The sequence below is a fragment of the Tachyglossus aculeatus genome, chromosome 4 (assembly GCF_015852505.1).
Source record: "Tachyglossus aculeatus isolate mTacAcu1 chromosome 4, mTacAcu1.pri, whole genome shotgun sequence".
Taxonomy (NCBI): Eukaryota; Metazoa; Chordata; class Mammalia; order Monotremata; family Tachyglossidae; genus Tachyglossus; species Tachyglossus aculeatus.
In genome coordinates, this window is record NC_052069.1 from 79251451 (window position 1) to 79276918 (window position 25468).

Genomic DNA, 25468 nt, shown 5'->3' on the forward strand with positions numbered 1-25468 from the left:
AGTCCATCGAACTAGGTGCTTGGAAAATAAAGAATAAGGAGCTTACACTCTGGGGATGGAGACACACTTTCATTCATTCATTCAATCGTATTTATTGAGCACTTTCTGTGTGCAGAGCACTGTACTAAGCACTTGGGAAGTACAAGTTGGCAACATATAGAGACGGTCCCTACCCAACAGTGGGCTCACAGTCTAGTAGGGGGAGACAGACAACAAAACAAAACATATTAACAAAATAAAATAAATAGAATAAATATATACAAGTAAAATAGAGTAATAAATATGTACAAACATATACATATATACAGGTGCTTTGGGGAGGGAAAGGAGGTAAGGCAGGGGATGGGGAGGGGGAGAGGAAGGAGGGGGCTCAGTCTGGGGAAGGAGGGGGCTCAGTCTGGGCTTAAGTCACACCTTAAGTACTTACAGAAATATCAAAATAAATAATCGAATGTGCAAATGTAGAGAGGATGTATAGGAATAATTCATAAATTCTCAAGTTGACTGATGGGTGTAGACATCTTAGGGTGCTGGGAAATTGCAGATGTGAGGATTTCAGGAGGGCTTTGAATGTGGGGAGAGTCATGGCAGGATGTGGAAGAACCATTAGAGGCCTGGGAGAGAATGGAGAACTGGCACCTTCATCACTTCAGCTACCTGTAAGACCTCTAGGCTGTAAGCTCATTGTGGGCAGGGAATGTGTCTGTTCATTATTATATTGTACCTTCCGAAGCACTTAGTACAGTGCTTTGCACACAGTAAATGCTCAATAAATATGACTGAGCATGGCTTAGTGGATTGAGCAAGGGCCTGGGAGTCAGAAGGACCAGGGCTCTAATTCAAGCTCCACCGCTTGCCTTATGTGTGACCTTGGGCAAGTCACCTAACTTCTCTGTGCCTCAGTTACCTCAACTGTAAAATGGAGATGAAGACTGTGAGCCCCATGTGGGACAGGGACTGTTTCCAACCTGATTAACTTGTATCTTCCCCAGAGCTTATATCAGTGCTTGGCACATAGTAAGCTTTTAACAAATGCCATAATTATCATTATTATTATTATTATTGACCATTAGGTTGGGTGATTAGGTGTTAGCCCAACTTGTGCTGCCGTAATGATCTGTTTGCAAACATAAACACTTAGATGCCCACAGGCAAGTTGGGGAAGACGTCTTTGCCTCCCCAGCTTGCTTATCCCAGGTTTCTGCCATGATCTGACAGTTTCCAGTCAGAGCTAAAAACACCCCACATGATAGCTCCATATTAGCTCTTTAAAGTTTGCCCCCTCTAAATTCTCCTTCTCCCCCAACCTAAGGAAAAATCCCATGCTCCCTTTTTGCCTTCCACAATCAAGATGACAAATTGGCTCCCTTATATATTCTCATTTATGGGCATTATTTGAGCATGCTTGAACAAATCTTTGATTTTTAGCAAGAACTGAATAGACAATTTCACAATTGTGTTGTTTCCCCAGCCAGAGGACTGGGGTTTCTTCTACTCTGCACTTATACAAACTCAGGTTGCCCATAGATTTTTCATGCTTCTCTAGTGCGTAGGAGACATGGGCTGCAAGCTTCAGTGGTTTCTGCTAGCACAGCAAAGAGTACATACTGCTGATCTAACAGAGCATATTTGTCTCCATGTGATGTATCTGATAAATGGAGTTCAGTTTCTCAGTCAACTCACTTCACCTTACAGTAACTGCTCTCTTCACTCACTGCTCCGTCACTACCCTGTTCTCTTTGTTCCTCCTGACTTTATTTTTTTTTATTAATGTCTGTCTCTTCCTCTAGACTGTAAGCTTGTTGTGGGTAGGGAATGTGTTAATTGTTATATTGTACTCTCCCAAGTGCTTAGTACAGTGCTGTGCACATAGTAAGCACTCAGTAAATATGATTGACTTATTGACTGATTCCTATCTCTGTCCCCTCACTCACACTGTTCCCCTTTGTTATAACTCTTTTCCCCACTCCATACCGTCTAGGCCTTAGATTCAAAGTCCTCCTAAAATCTCCCTTCCTTGATTAATAGTGATGACATTTGTTAAGCACTTACTATGTGTCAAGCACTGTCCTATTCTCTGGGGTAAATACAAAATCATCAGGTCGGACTCAGTTACTGTCCCACATGGGGCTCACAGCAGGTGAGGGAGCTGAGGCACAGAGAAATGAAATGATTTGCCCAAGGTCACACAGCGGACAAGTGACGGAGCGGGATTAGAACCCAGATCCTTCTGACTCCCAAGCCTGTGTTCTAGCCACTAGGCCATGCTGCTTCCCTAATGGCCAGCACCAAAGTCGCATCAACCCACTAGCCATCTCTAGCACACATGACCTTATTTCTGCCCATTCTCAGCACTCTGTTTATTCAGTTGTATTTTCAATTATTCCTTCCAATAGCTGTATTTGTAAATATTTGACGTCCAACTCCCCCATTGAGGTGGAAGCTCCTCATGGGCCAGGAATATGTCACTTCTTTCTTTGATGCCGCCAGTGCTTATTTCAGTGCCTGCACCAATTGAATACTCTCTAAACACCATTATTAATACTACAAGGCTTCAGAAAGGACTACAATTTAGTAATGCACCCATAACCTCCTTTGTTAGATGCTTCTGTTCATTCAATTTTATTTGAGTGTACTGTGTGTAAAGCACTGAACCAAGCACAGCACTTAAATCAACAAGATTAAATTTTATGTAATTTAAATTTGTATTTTGGACGTAATACTGCTTTACAGATCTTATGTTGAGTTGGAGAACCCTGCCCCTCTAAAGATCTATTTTGCTACAATATGTTGTCTACAAATTAGGGTGAGAGCTAACTCATAACTGTCAAGCTTATCATTTATGGTGTCATTTTTGAAGGAAGTAGCTGCCCATATTCACCTGCTTCGTATTCAGACTTGCTGACTCTTGGAGAAAGGAGAGTGTGTTCACTCTTCTCAACCATTTATTCTTTGGTAGTTTCTACCTTCACATCATGAAGTCGGTGCAAAAGAGTTCCTTCTGCCCCAAGTATTTTCTGTCAAGCAAAACTTCAAACTTCAAACTGAATTTCAGATGTTCAGGTTTTACAACTTTTGAGACCTGCTAAGTGAAACAGTCTTCTTTGGTCAAAGCTCCCAAGAAGATATTTTTATTTGTCTAGAACAGTGGTGAGGAAAACATGACCCCAGCAGCATGGCGTAGTGGGTAGAGCACTGGCCTGGGAGTTAGAAGGTCAGGGGTTCTAATCCCAGTTCTGCCATCTGTCTGCTCTGTGACCTTGGGCAAGTCACTTAACTTCTCTGGACCTCTGTTCCTTTATAAAATGGGGATTAGGTCTGTGAGCCCTGTGTGAGACAGATACTGTGTCCAACCCAATTAGCTTGTATATAATAATAATAATAATGACATTTATTAAGTGCTTACTATGTGCAAAGCACTGTTCTAAGTGCTGGGGAGGTTACAAGGTGATCAGGTTGTCCCACAGGGGGCTCACAGTCTTAATCCCCATTTTACAGATGAGGTAACTGAGGCACAGAGAAGTTAAGTGACTTGCCCAAAGTCACACAGCTGACAATTGACAGAGCTGGGATTTGAACCCCTGACCTCTGACTCCAGAGCCCGTGCTTTTTCCACTGAGCCACGCTGCTCCCCCAGTGCTTAGAAAACAGTGCTTGGCACATAGTAATTGCGTACCAAATACCATAATTATTATTATTATCTGCCTTTAATTGAGCTTAAACTGCCCACAGTGTGTCCAACTAAATGAAGTACAGGTCATTGCTGTACTTAGTTAACCTGTCAAGACAGAGATTAGCGTGCCTCTAAAGGTTGGGACAACTTAAAGGGTTTATTGCAGAATGAATGGCACAATTTTATTGATGCGTATTGTTAACAGTTTTAGTAAGCTGTTGAGCATACTTTCAGTAAGCTTGTTCAGTAAATTTTAAAAAAATGTTTGTACCACCAAATGTTTGTTGTTGAGCGGACTCTCGTTTAAATAAATTCCCACCCCCGATCTAGAAAAAATTGCTTCTTTATGGGCTGTTAGATTTTTGAAAGATGTGAGAATGCTACTCTTCATATTGAAATCAGCAGTTGGTAAACACATAAGGCACATAGCATGCACAGCCTTCTTTATGGTAAGGTGAAAGAGAGAGTATGTTTTCTGCTTTTGCATTAAGGGAAAATATTGCAGCTAAGATCCATGTGGCCCTGCTACCATCAACAATATTTCTAATTTGATTTCCTAAGTTCATTGTAAATAACCCCGTTTTTCTAATCAGTTTTGACCTTTGTTTCTTTATCCTTTTGCAGTTTTCAGGACTTTGATATTCAGGGATCAAGACGATGCAGCTCCGACTGGTTAACGATCGGGACCTTTAAGAACATTGAAGGCTACAGAGCTTGTGGTTCCACGATTCCATCACCATATATTTCTTCACTGGACCACGTGTGGATCAGATTTCATTCAGATGATAGCATCTCCAGGAAGGGTTTCAGACTAACGTATTTTTCAGGTGTGTTTTAATTGAGGTTATAATAGCAGTGATTTGGAATCTGGCTAGATATTAGATCTCCAGGCTAGCATTGCACTGGATTCTTGAGTTTGATATTCAGCAATCAACATGTGATTCATCTTGCAAACAAGCCCACAGCATTTGCACTGCACCTGACCACCGTATTATTATATAGAATTGGAGGACCAGCATGGTCTAGTGGAAAGAGCATGAGCCTGGCAAGTCAGAGGACCTGGATTTTGGAGCCTGCCAAAGTTTGCTTTGTGACCTTGGACAAGTCACTTAACTTCTCTTGACCTCAGTTTCCTCAACTGTAAAATGGGAATTAACTCCTATTCCCTCCTACTTAGACTGTGAGCTCCAAGTGGGATAGGGACTGTATCCGATCTGATTAAGTTGTATCCACCCCAGCACTAAAAACAGTGCTGCACACATAGTAACAAATAGTAACAAGCCCTTAACAAATACCGTACTGATCTATAAAATGAGCTGGTTTTGCATAAATTCAGTGTAACTTTTAGAAAGGAAATTTCTTTACTGGAAATGCTATCTTTTGCCAACTGCATAGGGGCCAAATCTAACTTTAGGAGGATTACACTATCCAGGTAAAATCGATATTGCCGCATGGAGCCACGTATCAGTAATCTCACATCCCAGCACATCCTTGGGATCCCAGTTATCCACATGACAACTGGTTGACACCTTTCCAGTCCCACATCTGTTTCTACAACCCATTGCCATGGAGGAGGGTTATAGGGGAGACCATAAAGTCTAGGAAACTCGGTGGTGGGATAAAGGAGACAGGCACAGCAACCAGCAGATCCAAGAAGTCCATGTCAAGTGAGTGGTCCCAGCTACTCAAGGGACATGTGTGAAGATGCAAGTGTATGGCTACGTATCTACCTATACTAGCACAATCTAATGCCAGCTAGTTTTTTTTCCCCGAAGAAAGCTCTGGTATCAAATATTCCCTTTTACTAGCTTGGTAGCATGCGAAGGTACCGTTAGGATGGTTAAATGCTGTTTTCTCGTGTATTTTTTCAACCTTCCACCAGTGTTCCACACAGGTACAGCCAGGAGTGCCCGACATTTGGTCGTTTGACCACAGGATGACTTTCAAAATAGTGGTTGTGTGCTTAGGCGATGTTTCTGTTGAGTGCCTGTCAGCATCCCGCATAAAGCAAGGTCAACTAAATTTGTTGGTGTGCTTAATAGTTTTGGGTTCACTCTCATTTTTTTTAGGAGCTGAGTGGTCAAGAGGTGGGCTCGGGTGGAAATGTATTCCATAGGTCAAACAGAAATCCTTAAAGAGGCGGGGGGAGAAGGATTGGCCTAGGTTTCAGAGGGCATCAAGTTCCCCATTTTCGCAGACCTGCCATGTTCACCCTTAATCAATACCTGGGTAGCAAGGGTGTAGATCTCATTCCTGGAGAGGAGAGAGGCTGTTCTGGATTAGTTTGAAAACTTCCCCAACCAATAAGTGAACCTAGCAAAGATTCTCTTGGACCCATGCAAAAACACGATTCTTCTTTCTCAAGATGAGCCCTCATGTGGATAATTATTTTCAAACAGAAATGAGGATTTCCTGTAATTAGCAGCATAATTGCTTGTTGGAAGAGAGTAGTCCTACTCGTGATTCAGTGAGAAGAGCACTGCTCTGAGAATCAGAAGACCCATGTTTTAGCCCCAGTTCTGCCTAAGGTGGGCAAGGATCCATACATGCCCTTCACAGTCGGCTAAGCTCTGCCCTTGCCCGCTAGCTCACTGCACTCCATGGCCCAGCAGCAATCTGACTGCCAGAGACTGGCATGCCAATGGCACCGAGTAAGCAACTAGCATGAAATCAATCCCTCCACTTAAGTTCTCAGTCCTAAAATGTCAGGGCTCAGACTAGTCTATCTCCCTGATGCAAGACTCCAAACTTAGTAAACTGAGTTGTTCAATTTATGGGTTCATAAATTAATGGTATTCATTGAGTGCTTACTGCAAAGCACCTGTACTAAGCCCTTGGGAGAGTGCAAGACAACAGAATTAGCAGACATGTCCTCTTCCCATAATGAATGATTACTTCATTCCTTTTAGTTCACACTTGTTTTCTACTCCTTCCCTAATGTACCTATCATCGTAGCATTCATTTGCTCCACAGAAGTGAATCCATAGCATCGTCAAGAATTTTTCTTTATGATTTAGGATAAATGAGAAGTGAGAATATTTGTATTGTGCTTGCTTTGGGTTTTTTTCTGGAGGTGGGTAGGCGTTGCCATTTTGGGGTGTTTTTGTTGTAGAAGATGTGCCTGATCATAATGGAAAGCCATTAAAAAAGTACTTAAGAGAAAGCCAGTTCAAGTCAACTACACATGTCCGTTTCCCACAAACTTTGTTGGTGGATTTTTCATTCTGCCTTCTCATAAAGTAGGTATCCTAGATTGAGTCTAGGACAGAGCTGAATCCAGAAAAAGGTGTTTTTTCAAAGGAAGATACCTTGCTGAATTTAGAACTGCCCAGGAGAAGAAATACTCCTACCTTACAACTCAAGTTTTTGTTTCAATTTCATGGGGGTTTTTTTCACCCTTCATTATGTATGTGTGTACGTGTGTGTGCTTGTACATAAATTGGAAGAAGAGAAGAGGTTTCCAGCTCCTACTCAGCATCCTCTTTTCTCCCTCTTTTTTTCTGTCCTGCTCATTGGTTTTTGACAGGGTGCTTTGAGCTTTTGGAGACGTAGTCTTTCCATTTTGAAACAAAGTGTAAAATTGAATTTAGCAAGAGTCTTGAGAAAGAAAAACAATATGAGGCCAAGGGGCAAATCTAGCCAGGTCACAGTAGGAATGCTTGGGGGAGTGGTTTTCTTCAGCGAAGAGGCTAGGGGTGAGAAGGGAGGAAAGAACCAGATTCTGGTCATCAGGAAGCTAGTATAGAGAGCTGAACAGCAGATGGCTTGCCATTTTCTTTTCTGCAGTCCCAAGTCTTGGGGTTGACCGGTTATGAGACTGAGAAGCAGCATGGCTTAGTGGCAAGAGCCCAGGCTTGGGAGTCAGAGGTCATGGGTTCTAATTCCAGCTCTGCCACATCAGCTGTGTGACTTTGGACAAGTCACTTAACTTTTCTGTGCCTCAGTTACCTCATCTGTAAAATGGGAATTAAGACTGTGAGCCCCATGTGGGACAACATAATTACCTTGTAACTACCCCAGTGCTTAGAACAGTGCTTGGCACATAGGAAGCGCTTAACAAGTACCATCATCATCATTATTATTATTATTATTGTGACCCAAATGGAGGAGCTTGGGTGAAACAGGGTCTATTTTTAGTACTTCAAGGATAGAAGCAGTGGCAAATGATAGGCATGTCATTGTTCCAACTCTGCTGGAGAATGTGAGAATTTAAGTGCCTGAAGAAAGGAGACTAGAATGGGGCCCAGCGGAGCCGAGTCTAGGACTAAAAGAAGCAATAGTAAACTATGAACCCAGTCCATTTAATAAGAATTGTAGTATTTGTAAAACACTTACCTGTGTCAAGCACTATACTTGGGTTAAAAGTTCAAGATAATTAGGTTAAACACAATCCCTGTCCCATATGGGGCTAACAGTACAAGAGAGAGGCAGAATGGGTATGTAATCCCCATTTTACAGATGAGGAAACTGAGGTACATGGAAGTTGTGTCCTGCCCTAGGCCACACAGCAGGCAAATGTCAGAACCCAGTCCCTGGTCTACCAGACTAATGCTCTTTCCCCTAGGCCATGAAGCTTTTCATTTTAGCTTTCACACTCACCTGAAGGATACTAGTTGCTTCCTGTAGCTATCACTCCTGGCCCATGGTAAATCACCATGCCTTTTTATGATGCTCTGATACAGCTATTGGCTTGTCCCAATAATCTTCCTTTCTGAGTATCTGTGCCATTTCATAACCACTGTATGCCAAACCTAATTTATGTTCTCATCTTTTCTAGTATTTTAAAATAGTTTTCAGGTTTTTTTTAATTTAAACACTTCCATTACCTGACAATTTAGATAATGTAGGAATTTCATGAAGTCTCACAAGGAATGTGGCAATTCCATATAGTGTAATCGAGAAGAGAAACAGGTAAAATAAAATTCCAGGCAAACCTTGGTAATTCAAAGTCAGTGTGTGAAATGTAAAGTGAGGTGTAGATTATGAAATCAATTGATGATATTTATTGAAGGCTCACTTTGCGCTTGGGGCAGTATAATACAACAGAATTGGTAGACGTGCTCCCTGCCCACAATGAGCTTACAGTCCAGTGGGGGAAATACATATTGAGGATAGTTTGCAGGAAATAGAGATGACCAAGTCTTAGTTAACTGATCAACAGTTGTTTTAGTTAAGCTTAACTAAAGCAGAAATTAAGATTGCATGAATAATCTTTTCTCGTTTGGTAGATGGAAAAAAAATCTACCTATTAATCTAGTTCAATTCCATCATATTTATTGAGTGCTGACTGTGCAAAGCACTGTACTAAGCACTTGGAAGAGTACAGTGTAACAATAAACAGACACATTCCCTGCCCACAATGAGCTTATTACAGAAGTTGTGGGCACTGGGTTCTTACCCAACTAACATAAACTAATCAGAGAGTAAATTTTGGAATGTTGGGTTTTTTCGGTAATAAGCAAACAGGCACAGTTACTTTTTTAGTTTCCAGCATTTAGGTTTTTTTCAAAAAAGATTTATGGGGTTAACCTGATGCCCTCAGTAACAAACTGACCATATGTCAGCTTTTCAGTGATGGGAATATAATGAATAAATTGTTTAGATTTTTCATGCCCTTTAGGAACTGGCTTGAGACCATTATACATAGTTTGATGATTTAGGCAATCTCAGCCAGGAAACCAGTGATTAACTAAATTTGATGAATGAATTACCTTTTCCTTTTGTAATTTCCCCCGTGCTAGCTTTCTACTAAGACTGTCTTTACAGGATATTCTTTGTCTATTCAAATTGTCCTAACCTTGATTCTGAAAAATATCAATCTTGATTGTCATACATTTGAAAATACTTTACAAAAGCATAAGGAATTATAGAAATGTAGTTCCTTTCTGCACTGTGAAAAAAAATACTGGTAAACTATTAAAAAAAAATCCAGACTGTGCTTTATTTGAACCAGCAATGATAAATAAAATTGGTACTAGAACTTTTTGCTGGTTCAGCACAGAAACACAGAAAAACATGTGGTTCATCTCAAGAAACCTCAATACAATTTATATTGACTATCTCCCCCTCCAGATTGTAAGCTTGTTGTGGGCAGGAAACATCTCTACCAATTTTGTTGTTCTCTCCCAAGCATTTAGTACAATGTCCTACATACAGTAGGTACTCGGTAAATATGATTGATCAATTGATGGAAAAATGTTTTTCTGTGAGATTGCTTCCTAATTGGTCCAAGTGTCTGCCTAATGACTGCGGTTTCCAACCCATTGATGTTAGTGGTTCCACTTCTCACTGATTCTGCTGCCAAAGTATCTGAATTCCAGGACTGCCCTGAGACCAACCAGAGCAGCAGCCAGGTTGGATGAGCTAGAACTGGGCAGTTGAAAATTCAAAGAAGTTGAAACTCTCAGTGCCATTGATTGAAACAAAAAAAGTATGACATTCATTCTTAAAATTAAATATCCATCCCTCTTTTTTATAGGAAAATCTGATGAGCCAAACTGTGCATGTGACCAGTTTCATTGCGGCAACAGGAAGTGCATTCCAGAGATGTGGAAATGTAACAACATGGACGAGTGTGGAGACAATTCCGACGAAGAGATCTGTGCCAAAGAAGCCAACTCTCCGACGGCTTTCTCTTTCCAGCCGTGTGCTTACAACCAGTTCCAGTGTCTGTCTCGCTTCACCAAAGTTTACACTTGCCTTCCCGAGTCTTTAAAATGCGATGGAAACATCGACTGCCTGGACCTGGGAGATGAGATCGACTGTGATGTTCCAACTTGTGGGCAGTGGTTGAAATATTTCTATGGTACTTTTAATTCCCCCAATTATCCAGATTTTTACCCTCCCGGAAGCAATTGTACCTGGTTAATAGACACCGGTGATCATCGCAAAGTGATCTTGCGCTTCACTGACTTTAAACTGGACGGTACAGGCTACGGTGATTATGTCAAGATATATGATGGGTTAGAAGAGAACCCACACAAACTTTTGCGGGTGTTAACGGCTTTTGACTCTCATGCCCCTCTCACAGTTGTTTCTTCGTCTGGACAGATCAGGGTGCATTTTTGTGCTGACAAAGTAAATGCCGCACGGGGGTTTAATGCCACCTATCAAGTCGACGGCTTCTGCCTGCCCTGGGAAATACCCTGTGGGGGTAACTGGGGTTGCTATACCGAGCAGCAGCGCTGTGATGGATACTGGCATTGCCCAAACGGACGGGACGAGATCAACTGTACCATGTGTCAAAAGGAGGAATTTCCCTGCTCCAGGAACGGGGTCTGTTACCCTCGCTCGGACCGCTGCAACTACCAAAATCACTGCCCCAATGGCTCCGACGAAAAGAACTGCTTCTTTTGCCAGCCCGGAAACTTTCATTGTAAAAACAACCGATGTGTGTTTGAAAGCTGGGTCTGTGATTCTCAGGATGACTGTGGGGACGGCAGCGATGAGGAGAATTGCCCGGTAATTGTGCCTACCAGAGTAATAACTGCAGCTGTAATAGGGAGTCTCATCTGCGGCCTGCTCTTAGTCATTGCCCTGGGATGCACTTGTAAGCTCTATTCCTTAAGAATGTTTGAACGGAGGTCAGTATCAAAACCAGAACTGTTATTTACTCTGTGAATTGTGAAAAGTTGGCTAAAATTACTGCCCGCCCCCAAAAAGAAATAGCCTCACTAACAATTATAAGAAATATTTTCAGTTAATGTAGAATGCCTTTGGCTCCCTGTTTTGCATATATTTCTGGATAATCAGCACCATCAGGAGCTCTTATTGGGTGCACAGCTCTTTATTGGGCACTTGGGAGCATACAATAGAAGCAGAAGAACTAGGGAGTTCCTCAGAAAGGTGTAGCACCCTTGAGATCCTGGTGGATACAGCAAACACTATTATGCTCAGTTTTCACTTGTTCATGTTCTTGTATTGAAATATTTTCATTCTGTCAGTTTTGGGAGCTGATTCTCAGTATTGAACTTGATGGGATTCTCTTACCAGATAGTAGAGGAATTATATTTGCCGATGGCTCTACTTTTTTCTTACCTGATGGGGCAGTTTTTCTCCATTACTCAAATTCCTGTTACTTGGCTGTCATAGGCAGTGAGTGATATAAGAGAACAGAATTTTGGGGAGGTTTTTTTTGCTTTGTTTTTTGTTCATCATTCATTCATTCAGTTGTATTTATTGAGCACTTACTGTGTGCTGAGCACTGTACTAAGTACTTGAAAGTACAATTCAGCAACAGAGACATTCCTCCTTCTTAAAAAAGTGGTTATCAAAAAAAACCAAACTAGTATCTCTTTAATATTTACCATATATATGATTTCTATTCCAAGCAAACGGCTACCCTTTATAATAATAATAGTAATAATTATGGTATTTGTTAAGTGCTTACTATGTGCCAGGCATTGTATAAAGCACTGGGTAGATACAAACAATATGGGTTGGACATAGCCCCTGTCCCACATGGGGCTCACAGTCTTTATCTGCATTTTACAGATGAGGTAACTGAGGCACAGAGAAGTGTGTTAACTTGCCCAAGGCCACACAACAGATAAGTGGCAGAGCTGGGATTAGAACCCATGACTTTCTGACTCCCAAGCCCATGCTCTATCCACTAGACCAGGCTGCTTCTCTGGTAGACTGATCTTTCCCTGCCTGTAGCTCAGGTTGTCATTAAAATTGTGGTGGATTTGTACCTTTTAAATAGTTAAATAAACTTTTGTATGTATTCTCTGTCTTCACATTAAAAAAGGTAGCATAAAAATAGCAAATTAACATTGAAGACTATGTCCACTAGTTCTTGTTTTCAAATGAAACCTGCTTAAAGAACTGTGGTATTGACGAATTTTTGGGTAGACTTTATTTCAGATTACAAGTTTATTGTCATTGCTAGTTTATCATTTAGAGCGTACAGAGATTTAAAAAATAGCATTTATTTGTTTAAATGCAGTATGCTGTACATGCGTACCATAGAAATAAGAGATGCATTTCTTACCCTCAAGGAACTCACAATCTAATGGGAAATCACATTTCCAAAAATAATTTTCAAAACTGCTGCCTCCTGTTTTCAGGAACTTGAATTATCCTCTCCCTCTACAGTGTGCTGTCAGAATTCATAACCAGAACAAAGGCAGGCTCCAAAGTATGATCACATGTCAGCTATGTGACTTTGGGCAAGTCACTTAACTTCTCTGTGCCTCAGTTACTTCATTTATAAAATGGGGATTAAGCTTGTGAGCCCCGTGTGGGACAACCTGATTACCTTTTATCTATCCCAGCACTTAGAACAATGCTTAGCACACAGTAATAAATGAATGAACAAGTGCCATCATTATTATTATATCAGCCCCATTAACTGAATCCACAAAATTTCAGACCTATTTGCCCAGATTTGCATGTGAATGATTTGTTGCAGGTTATACTATAAAGATATATACATTCCTTAAATACCTAGGACCTTCAGAGTATGAGCTGATGCCAGTAAAAATATTATTTTCCTTTGAGAACTTGGCACCATCAGCTGACCTGATGCTTGACGACTGATTTAGTGGCCGGTGTCCAGTATTATCATACTTTTGCTAGGGCTGTGCTCCTGCTTCAAGCAGAGGATCATATGGTTTTAGATGGTCAGTGACTTCCCTGAATGTCTTTTAAAGAAGTTAGAGAGTTTACTGAAACTTTTATGCATAAGTGACTGTCTAGGAAGCTGAGATCTGGAAAGAAAGATTTTTACCCAAGAAGCCAAACTACTGTATTCGGAAAAATCATTGGTATTTTTTGAGCAGTTATGATGTGCAGAACACTGTACTTGTTGCTTGAGAAAGTACCATGCAACAGAGGTGGTAGATGCTGTCTACCAAACTGTTATATTGTATTCTCCCAAGTGCTTGGTACAATGCTGTGCACACAATAAGTGCTCAATAAAAACCATTGATTGATGCAATCTTGGCCCACAAGGAGTCTACAGACTGTGGGAAATCGAGAGACTTATCACTTGAAAATGCCAAAAAAATATAGTTTTAATATGTGATTTCACTATTTCTCCTCTGCTCATCTTGAAAGATCATTTGAAACACAGCTGTCGAGAGTTGAAGCAGAGCTGTTGAGAAGGGAAGCGCCTCCATCTTATGGACAATTGATCGCTCAGGGTTTAATCCCACCAGTTGAAGATTTCCCTGTCTGTTCCCCTAACCAGGTAAGCCTTCGTTGATTATTTGCAAGTGGACCAGAAACCTCCTAAAGATGAAATGGAAACTTGGGAGAATAGAAGAGAATTATTGATTATAACTATATGTGTGTTAAATAGATAAAACACAATTTCACACTTTCCTCTTTTCTTCTCCCTTCCTCCCCGCTCTAGTTCTCCTGAGTTTCATCTTTCAGAGGTTTTTGTTATATTCTTCATTATTTAGTCTGAATTCTTTTTAAAATGCAGCATCTTAATCCATTTTACAAGTTGTCTAACCTGTTTGTATTCAAGTATGTTGGTAGAGATAAGGTTTTTAATTATTTCATTTGTAACTTTTTTTCATTTGAAACTTTTAAAATCATATCTTGTGACTAAGCTTTGATATTTCAGCTTTATTAGATCTTGAAATAACTAAGTCAGGAATTCATACTCCAGTTAGTAGGAACTTAATAATTTGGTGAATTTGAATACTTTTTTCAAAATAGAGAAATTTGCAGCATAGAAGACCATTTTTGAAGTTGGTTAATTTTCAGAAAAGGAAGATCTATGAAAAAGGCAATTGTGTTAGGCTATACAAAATAGTTTCTGGGGAAATCTGCAGTATGAAGAAATGCAGAAGGCTTTGTTTTATAATAATTGTTACAGTGGTATTTAAATGCTTATGTGCTGTGTACGGTACCAAGAACTGGGGTAAATACAAAATAATCAGGTTTATCACAGTCTGTATACCACATGGGGATCACAGTCTAAGTCGGAGGAGAACAGATATTTAATCCCTCATTTTGCAGCTAAGCAGATTGAGGCACGGGAAATTAAATGACTTGCCCAAGGTCACACAGCACCCAAGAGGGAGAGCCAGGATGAGAACTCAGGTCCCTATTCTCATGTCTGTGCTCTTTCCAGTAGGCCACGCTGCTTCTCTTTGTAAATGTTCTAAGTGATAGGTACACTTAAGGATCCCTAGGAAAAGAAAAAGTGCCCAACCCATCTCCGTTGGTGCTGTATTATATAGGAATGGAGTGTTCCGTAAATGACTCAGATAACAGACCCAGTGTCGCATCCCTTGCTCATACAGCTCCCCTGACAGTTAAATATTACAGTTGAGGGTAGGCTTTTTGATCACATTGTTAAGTGTTTCTAGCATAAGCTATTTTAAAGACCAGTTATGCTTTTTCCAGATTGCCATATTCAGGTTTGATCCCTTTGTGTACCAACACTGCAAATGTTCCAACTTCTTCTACTGACTCTCTCTTGCTCCTAAGAAAGATCAAACGATGAAATATTCTATTCTCTCATTTTCCTTGACCTTATTTTGTGAAACATTAGTATTTGTTTATTTGCAGTATTGCTTTTTATAACCACCAGGTGGCACTTAAAGCTTTTTTTAATGGAAACTACATAGTAGGTTTTCAAAACCTAAAAACTACTTAGAACAGGGGTTCTCAGTGTGGGCTACAGGCCACATGTGGCCGGCAGTGCCTCCTTGTCTTCTCTGTATGCATTTATAAACATGAAATGAACAGCTCAGAAAATACGTTCAGAAACATTCCAAATGTCATCTGACTAGAGGTGTGCCATGGGAGTACAACCAGTTTTCCTAAGATACAGGGGCTGTGGTCTTGAGAGTTCCATATTAAGGAATGCTCAACTCCTGTCAGATACTTCATCATCATCATCATCAATCGTATTTATTGAGCGCTTACTATGTGCAGAGCACTGTACTAAGTGCTTGGGAAGTACAAATTGGCAACATATAGAGACAGTCCCTACCCAACAGTGGGCTCACAGTCTAAAAGGGGGAGACAGAGAACAAAACCAAGCATACTAACAAAATAAAATAAATAGAATAGATATGTACAAGTAAAATAAATAAATAAATAGAGTAATAAATATGTACAAACATATATACATATATACAGGTGCTGTGGGGAAGGGAAGGAGGTAAGATGGGGGGGATGGAGAGGGGGACGAGGGGGAGAGGAAGGAAGGGGCTCAGTCTGGGAAGGCCTCCTGGAGGACGTGAGCTCTCAGTAGGGCCTTGAAAGGAGGAAGAGAGCTAGCTTGGCGGATGGGCAGAGGGAGGGCATTCGAGGCCCGGGGGATCACGTGGTCCGGGGGTCGATGGCGGGACAGGCGAGAACGAGGTATGGTGAGGAGATTAGCGGCGGAGGAGCAGAGGGTGCGGGCTGGGCTGTAGAAGGAGAGAAGGGAGGTGAGGTAGGAGGGGGCGAGGTGATGGAGATCCTTGAAGCCCAGGGTGAGGAGTTTCTGCCTGATGCACAGATTGATTGGTAGCCACTGGAGATTTTTGAGGAGGGGAGTAATATGCCCAGAGCGTTTCTGGACAAAGATAATCTGGGCAGCAGCATGAAGTATGGATTGAAGTGAAGAGAGACACGAGGATGGGAGATCAGAGAGAAGGCTGATGCAGTAGTCCAGACGGAATAGGATGAGAGCTTGAATGAGCAGGGTAGCGGTATGGATGGAGAGGAAAGGGCGGATCTTGGCAGTGTTGCGGAGCTGATACCGGCAGGTTTTGGTGACGGCTTGGATGTGAGGGGTGAATGAGAGAGCGGAGTCGAGGATGACACGAAGATTGCGGGCTTGTGAGACGGGAAGGATGGCAGTGCCGTCAACAGAGATGGGAAAGTCAGGGAGAGGGCAAGGTTTGGGAGGGAAGACAAGGACATGTTGAGCTTTAGGTGGCGGGCAGACATCCAGATGGAGATGTCCTGAAGGCAGGAGGAGATGCGAGCCTGGAGAGGGGGAGAGAGCAGGAGCAGAGATGTAGATACTTGCATAGTCATTTCTTCAGAAACCGTGCTGTGTCTTATCCATCATCATCATCAATCGTATTTATTGAGCGCTTACTATGTGCAGAGCACTGTACTAAGCGCTTGGGAAGTACAAATTGGCAACATATAGAGACAGTCCCTACCCAACAGTGGGCTCACAGTCTAAAATCCAGACAAGCATGCGTTGTTAGAAGAATGTTCCTAAATTTTGCCATCCTATTCTATCTGAAATGTGTTGTGGAGAGCATTGGTTCTGGCTGAACTGACTAGATATATGTAATATACACAAAGACATGCTATATTTACTGCTCTTTGCAATTTTTCAGTCAACAATTTTAATCATGTGGCCATGCCAACAGATGTCCCACCTATTGTTCCACCAGTTTCTCTTTGGGAACTCCGTACTTTTATGCTTTTGTTATGAAGACAGCCTCCATCCTGTTAATTGTCTTAACCTCTTTTTTTCCCTTCTCAGCTCATTTTCAGTCTGTCTGAATCCTCCTTATTCCTTACTCCAGTACCTATTTCTGATTTCCTGTAGCCCACCAGTCCTGTGACTCTCCACTCTTCCTCATTTGATGCTGTCCACCAGCAGGAGAAGTGGATTTATTAGGAGGTTAACAAAAGTGGGTGTGCCACTGGAAATCACAGACCCATTCTTAAAACAACTGAGCTCAAGGATTTGGCGTACCTGAATCCCAAAAGGGGAGGTGGGAGGAAACTGGGCAGAAAGAAGAACAAATCAGGTTGAAGGTGTTACATTGTGCTCTCTCAAGCACTTGGTACTTACTTAGTACAGTAAGTGCTCAATAAATATGATTGATGGATGGATTGATTGTCGCAACTGGGAAGAAGACAGATTCTCAGGGAAAGAAGTAAATAATGGGAGAGCACTGGAAAGATACAGAAGAAAGTTTACAAAGGAAGAAGGAAGGCAGTATATGTCCCTCATCTTACACCCACTGGGAGAGATGGGCAAAGGCATAAACATTAATATAAAATGAGTTGCTAATAATACTTAAACCTTGCTGAACACCATTTTTTTCCCACGCAGTTTCCACCAGACCATACTGTCAAAAGTGCAAGTGCCAGAGACATTGAACTTAGAAGAATAATGAGTACTGTTAAAATTATTTTCAGAAACATGTTACTAGCTAGAGTGATCCGGGTTGAGGGAAATTGGGTGAGAATCTAGAAAGGTTATAAGTAGGAAGTGAGTTTTCAGTAGAGGTATATCAGAAAGGGGAGGAATATGGTTTAATGATGCAGCAGGGGGTATTCCCGGTAGCAGGAATGACAGATGTGATCGTTCAGGATGTGGGATTCATGAATGGGAAGAGATGACCATGTTCATTTTAGGGAAGCAGCTGGAGGGAAAAAAGAAATACTTATGATTTAAGGAGGAAAGCCAGGTGGTGAGGGCTCTAGACTGCAAGCTTGTTGTGGGCAGGGAATGTGTTTGATATATTGTACTCTCCCAAGTGCTTAGTACACAGTAAGTGCCAAATAAATATGATTGACTGACTGGGAAATGGGAAAATGCGTGCCTGGAAATTGGGTGAGAGGGAAGGCCAAAGATGTAGGTTATAGGGGGAAATGGCCGTCTGCATGAAAGGTGAAGAAAGGGCAAAAGGGATTTTAATAGGGAAGAGACATTTTGATTTGGGTCTCAAGGGGAAGAGGAAGTGGGTACCAGTCTTTAATTTATGTGTCTTGCCACTGTGAAGCAAAATGATCTGTTCAGCTGGACTGGGAACTCTCAAGCAGTCCCGTGGTTGCATGTGGATGTATGGTTATGGATGTATGGCATCCTCATGTCTCTCCCCACTTCAATCTATACTTCATGCTGCTGCCCGGATTGTCTTTGTCCAGAAATGCTCTGGGCATGTTAGGCCCCTCCTCAAAAATCTCCAGTGGCTACCAATCAATCTGCGCATCAGACAGAAACTCCTCACCCTCGGCTTCAAGGCTGTCCATCACCTCGCCCCCTCCTACCTCACCTCCCTTCTCTCCTTCTACAGCCCACCCCACACCCTCCGCTCCTCTGCTGCTAATCTCCTCACCGTGCCTTGTTCTCGCCTGTCCCGCCATCGACCCCCGGCCCACGTAATCCCCCGGGCCTAGTATGCCCTCCCTATGCCCATCCGCCAAGCTAGCTCTCTTCCTCCCTTCAAGGCCCTACTGAGAGCTCACCTCCTCCAGGACGCCTTCCCAGACTGAGCCCCTTCCTTCCTCTCCCCCTCGTCCCCTCTCCATCCCCCGATCTTACCTCCTTCCCTTCCCCACAGCACCTGTATATATGTATATATGTCTGTACATATTTATTACTCTATTTATTTATTTATTTATTTATTTATTTTACTTGTACATATCTATTCTATTATTTTATTTTGTTAGTATGTTTGGTTTTGTTTTCTGTCTCCCCCTTTTAGACTGTGAGCCCACTGTTGGGTAGGGACTGTCTCTATATGTTGCCATCTTGTACTTCCCAAGCGCTTAGTACAGTGCTCTGCACACAGTAAGCACTCAATAAATACGATTGATTTGATTGGCTAGCAAAATTATAATATAGATTGGTGATTGCATCTTGTGCTCTGCAGGTGAAATTGTGCTAGTGTTTTTTCAAACAGCTTCAGAGTTGAATTTTTAATACTGTGAGTATGTTTAAGAATACATTATGGAGGGTCATAAATCCAAAATTTAGTGTTAAAAGTGCTAGTCTGCCTTTTAAAAAATGAAGACAACATGCTGTTTAGAGAGTACTAGTGAATTCATGCTAAGGATCTTTTGCTGTCAGTAGTTATCTTGGAAATAGATGTCTGCTTGATTACCAGCTACACTAAAATGTTCAAGATGGCTCTTGCTAGCAGATAGAGGGACAAGGCAAAAAGGAAAACTCCAGGTTTAAAAATAGTAGTCTTCATAAGCATTTTAGTCTACCTTTACCAGTACCAAAATAAATCTGGGGTAAAGCTGCCCAAATTAAATGGAAATGAATGCAGCCCTGAGCCGAAACAACTATTTGTAAAAGTGAGATTTTTGCATGGCCTGCAAAACTGCAGTGGACTTTAAATTGCACTTTAAATGCCAGTTTAGCATTTTACATGAGAGCCTTAAAGCACTCAATCGGTTCAAGAAAAAAGACAATTTTCTATTTGTCAGTGCTGCTTGTAAAGGAAAAGTCCCAGAAATGACTTCTCCATTTCTTTCTGTTTCCAGGCTTCGGTTTTGGAAAACCTAAGATTAGCGGTTCGCTCTCAGCTTGGATTTACATCAATAAGGCTCCCTATCGCCGGCAGGTCCAGCAACATTTGGAATCGGATCTTCAATTTTGCCCGGTCCCGGCATTCGGGCTCCCTGGCTCTGGTCTCTGCCGATGGAGATGATGTCGTCGCCAGCCAGAATACCAGCAGGGAGCCAGAAAGGAGTAACTCCCACCGGAACCTATTTTCCGTTGAGTCCGATGACACGGACACCGAAAACGAGCGGAGAGACATGGCCGGAGCGGTCGGTGGCATCGCCGCTCCTTTGCCTCAGAAGGTCCCGCCCACGTCGGCAATAGAAGCCACGGTCGTAGGGGCATGTGGAAGTTCCTCGGTCCAGAGTACCCGCAGTGGGATTACAGAAAACGGAAGGGAGGGGACAGGCGGAGACCCCCCGAGCGTGAGTCCTGCCCGGCATCAACTCACCAGCGCGTTAAACCGGATGACTCAAGGTCTGCGTTGGGTGCGCTTCACGTTAGGCAGGTCCAGCTCTGTCAGTCAGAACCAAAGTCCCTTGAGACAGCTGGATACCGGGGTGAGTGGAAGAGAGGAGGATGATGATGTCGAGATGCTGATTCCAGTTTCCGACGGAGCGTCGGACTTCGATCCGACCGAGTGTTCCAGACCTCTTCTTGATCTTGCCTCAGATCAAGGACAAGGGCTCAGGCAGCCTTACAGTGCCACACATCAGGGAGCGAGACCGTGTAATCGCGATGGCCCTTGCGAGCGCTGCGGTATCGTCCACACTGCCCAGATACCCGACACTTGCTTAGAAGCGGCGCTGAAAAACGAAACTAGTGATGATGAGGCTTTGTTACTTTGTTAGGTACGAGTTGAAAAAGGGAGATTGTGTACAAGTTGGAGCAATATCCAGTCATTGTTTTGTACTTTCCAGTTCAAAAAACAAGTTTGAGTTGAAAAAAGAGAAAACTTCCAGGGCAAAAATCAGATTACGCGTAAGCCTGCATGGTTAAATAAACACTTCCTGTTACTCTATGGACTACTAGAGTGAACATTTTAGCAGCTGAGAATACATTATGCCTCCAGACCGTTATGTAAATCACGTTCATCCCATGTGTTTCTAATTTGTTTATCCTGGTACTGTAGTTCATAGTAGAAACATGGCTGCTGAAAACTTATTTGACTGTCAGATTATTTATCCTATATTAAAAGGATTATTTTTTTTCCTTTAAAGCGGAATCTGTTGCATTAATGCCAACACAGATCTTGTTACTTAGTATACTAAATGCTTTTAAAAGCTGTTAATGTACAAACAAGCCTTCCCCCACCCCCGCTCCACGTTCTTGATTTACAACATTTATCTAAATATTCTTGAATTTCATCATAATGTGAACTCATCAAAGGGAGACAACTTTCACAATCCTTTTTTTCCTGTCGCGCTCAAAGTGCAGTGATGTATGAAATTTAGTCTAGTTAGATAAATCAATGGCAGAAACAAAAGCCCTTTTCTAGATTTTCTATCATTAACTTTAATACACTGCTATAGAATATGGTACAAACCAAATGGTATGTAAAATCCCAAGTCATTTTTTTTTCATCTCTGTTTGGGGACAGAATAAAATGGCCGAAGATATTCTACTATGCATTAATTCTTGAACTTTATGAAACACGTACAACTATTGTACGAGATAAGTTCCAACTGGTAATATGTCTTTCCCTAATGTAGGGTATATGCTTGCATTGGACCCAGGGGATTTGCACTAAAATCATATTAAGGTCTCTAATGAGCTTAGTGCACAAGCACTATCACTTTAAGTACTATTATTCGCTTATACTGCAATGATTATGTATATGTGTGCACCTATATATATATATACACACACACATGTGTATATATATGTTTGTGTGTGTATATATATATATATATATATATATATATTTCCGTAGCTCTTTTCTTGGGGTGTTGCATTTTTATTACAACTGAAATTGCTTTGCTAATTTCCCTATTTATTTGTTGTATTTAAAATTTTGGTTATTTGATAGTTAGAAAGTGTTTTTCATTAGGTGTACAGGATTTCGGTTTTGTTTTGTTTTTGTTTCTTTTAGTAATGTTACATGTTGGAACAAAGCAAGTCAGTGGAAAAAATGTTTTAAATTTTGTGATAAGCAGGTTATTATGTGGCTACTAGAGTGAAGACCCAATTAAATTTTTTAATTGTCAACTACTGTTAATTTATTCTTTGCCAGTCTGTTTTAGTAGCTTAACGATTCAGTATGAAGATGTATTTGTGTGTGACTATGCTATTTATTAAATTTTAAATACTTTGCTGAATGTCATTTTAAAGCATGTTTAAGGTCTTGTGCATTTGTCGTGTTATGCCGTCAGGCAAACCTGACTCCAATGTTTTAATATGTATCAAAATTAAAATGACTTTTTGTTATGTCTTGAGGTACTTTTTAAAAGAAAAAGATGTTGTTTTGTGTTGGTGCATTCCAGAACTCAGGCAAATATAAAACATGTCCAAGAGAAAATGAAATAGACTAGAAGGAAGAGTCATATTTTCCCTCTGTTTACTTTCTGAATCAGGATAAAATGAAGAATATTTCAATGGGTAAAATGATTTTGCTTACACAAAATTGACATGGTCATTATCTATTTAAAATAGAAGCATTACTTCAATTAAACCATTAAAAGAGAAGTAAAGAGAAGCATTTAAATTTATAATGATGTCATTTGAACCCAGTTTAAACTTTAAGCCTAGGGTGAAGCCTTTTATATTTTTATATAGTCAGCCTGAAAACTATGTGAAAAACTGTAGTGAAGAAAGCAAGATATTATATTTTAATAGGGTCTTTTCAATAGGATACAGTGGTTAAATGTACTAAATTGTAAATAACAAAAGACTGACTATGCACAGAAAAAAATAATTCTGTGTCATGGGAGTTACACTGGAAGCAGAGTAAAATATGCTGATGGAAGAAATAGTTCCATAAAATTAATATTCTCCTTTAAGGCCTAGAAAGACTTGATTAACAACTTGATTTTAACAATGGTAATGTGTAGGTTGCTGAGGATTATCATGAATTTTGTTCAGTATTTTATCTGAAAGTGTGCAATTTTAAATGATCTGATCAAGGACAAGGGCTTAGGCAGCCCTTCTTCAGAAGTGTTACTTCGGTACTGTTACTTTTCTCATTGTAAACATTTTCTATCACTAACCTAATAATAATAATAATAATAGTGGTAGTTAAGTACTTACTGTGTGCTAAGCACTGTAACGTGCTGGGGTAGATAGAAGATACACAGATTGGACACAGTCCCTGCCCGACATGGGACTCCCATGCTAAGTAGTAGGACCTAAATCACTTTCTTAAATTTTCAACTCATTTCTCATTAGCATTTCAAACCTTTTCCTAACATTTTCTCTAAGAAAACTCTGTGTGTGTGTGTGTGTGTGTGTGTACGTGCATATATATGCTGCGTATGTGTTTACATATGTGTGCTATATACTGTCTTTGCGGAGAGTTTCGAGTTAGGATGAAATTTAAATACCATTTTCATTCTAGCCTCTTTTAGGCCAAGTGCAATTATTTAAAATCCTTTTCTTTCAAAGACTGTATAACCTTGACTCCACCACAGACTATCTCAAACTCAACTGTTTGATGAAAAGGACACCTGAGTCTTTCCTCAGGCCAAATAATTCAAATACTAAGCACTTTACCCCTTTACATCAAAGCCATCCTGCATATTACTCCACCAGTTTTTCCTCTGAAATTAATTCAGTCTTTTCCCCATTCACTGTTTGCCCTGAAAGAGTGAAGATTCTACAGCACAGTTTCACTTTCCCCTCAGCTGTCTCTGACTTTACCAAAGGCTTTTCTTTTCAAGTGCAGAAAGCAAAGATCCATACAGATGTTTGGGTTTTGTGATTGAGCTCAATTCTCCCACACTTTGAGCTCAGAGTGGGGCTTATTAGGTCATATGGGTTGGAAAAAGATGCAAATCTCCAGAAGCTATGTACTTCTCATTCAAGATCAATTCATTATGCATCTCACCCTCTAATAATATTTTTATTAAAATTGTGCTTGAAAAAAGAAAAAGAGTAGAAGATTTATTACTAGTTACTGGTGGAAATTAATGCTTGTTTGAAAAGATGGCCAAGTTTTGAAACCTCCCTAAAGTCTGGTAACCTATATATTGTTCTAGGAAAGAATGATTTATGGCATGTTTTTTTGCAGCCAAATTTTTCAAAACAGTATTCTCAGGACTGTGCTACAAGATACATCAATACTACTTTAAATCAGAGTTGACCTTTTTTTTTTTTAATCCCCTGGGTGAAAGTTTCACAGGAATGATTGTGCAGATTTTTGTTCAGTGAACATCCATAACATATCATTTGTCACTCGAAGACATGTTATTTATTGTTTCTGGTGGTATTGGCAGTGCTCTACTGAGAGCTCACCTCCTCCAGGAGGCCTTCCCAGACTGAGCCCTCTCCTTTCTCTCCCCCTCCTCACCCTCCCCGCTGCCTTACCTCCTTCCCCTCCCCACAGCACCTGTATATATGTTTGTATGTATTTATTACTCAATTTATTTATTCATTTTATTTGTACATATTTATTCTATTTATTTTATTTTGTTAATATGTTTTGTTTTGTTCTCTGTCTCCCCCTTCTAGACTGTGAGCCCACTGTTGGGTAGGGACCGTCTCTATATGTTGCCAACTTGTACTTTCCAAGCGCTTAGTCCAGTGCTCTGCACACAGTAAGCTCCCAATAAATACGACTGAATGAATGAATGAATGCTCTGCCTCGGGAACACCAAACAGTAGGGACCTGTTTTCCACAAGAAAAATGTCAAATATTTGCTAGACAAATATAATTGGTTTCTTACCCAAATTTTTACCTGCAATCTCTGTACAAAAATTTTGATTGGGATTTTTGGGGAAATTTGCTTAATTTGCTTTTTCATTTGCTAATCTCCTTATCTACAAAGGCATCACCACAATATGATAATGTTCATGTAATCATATTCATTGAGCTCTTTCTGTGTGGAGAGCACTGTACTAAGTGCTTGGGTGAGTACAATACAAAAATAAACAGACTTATTCCCTGCCCAAAACGAGTTAACTGTCTAGAGAAGAGATAATAATGCCTTGGTTTGCTGTATTGCAAACCAATTTATCAGTATATTAATTACTTCATTTCAATCCTCACAAAAACCCTGTGAGGTAATATTAATAATGGTATTTGTTAAGCGCTTACTATGTGCCAAATACTGTTCTAAGCGCTGGAGTAGATACTAGGTAATCAGGTTGTCCCACGTGGGGCTCACAGTCTTAATCCCCATTTTACAGATGAGGTAACAGGCACAGACAAGTTAAGTGGTTTACCCAAGGTCACACAACAGACGAGTTGCAGAGCTGGGATTAGAACCCACGTCCTCTGACTCCCAAGGCCGTGCTCTTTCCACTAAGCCACGTTTTACAGGTAGGAAAAACTGAGGTAAGAGAAGTAAAATGACTCGCCCATGGTCACACAGGCTAAAAACACAGCTTGAACTCAAACTCGGATCCTCCGGCTTATATAC

General features: G+C 40.9%; 1 protein-coding gene across 4 annotated transcripts in view; it reads left to right on the top strand.

Moving 5' to 3' along the window:
* Positions 1 to 21740, top strand: part of LRP12 (LDL receptor related protein 12) — a 113535-nt gene extending 91795 nt beyond the window's left edge. For all 4 annotated transcript variants that reach the window (XM_038744963.1, XM_038744964.1, XM_038744965.1 and 1 more), the window contains 4 exons: positions 4298 to 4500; positions 10152 to 11256; positions 13733 to 13865; positions 19874 to 21740. In XM_038744963.1, the coding sequence (XP_038600891.1) occupies positions 4298 to 4500; positions 10152 to 11256; positions 13733 to 13865; positions 19874 to 20743 (2311 nt within the window). In that variant the 3' untranslated portion in view covers positions 20744 to 21740. The remainder of the gene's footprint in view (positions 1 to 4297; positions 4501 to 10151; positions 11257 to 13732; positions 13866 to 19873) is intronic.
* Positions 21741 to 25468: the final 3728 nt, after the last annotated feature.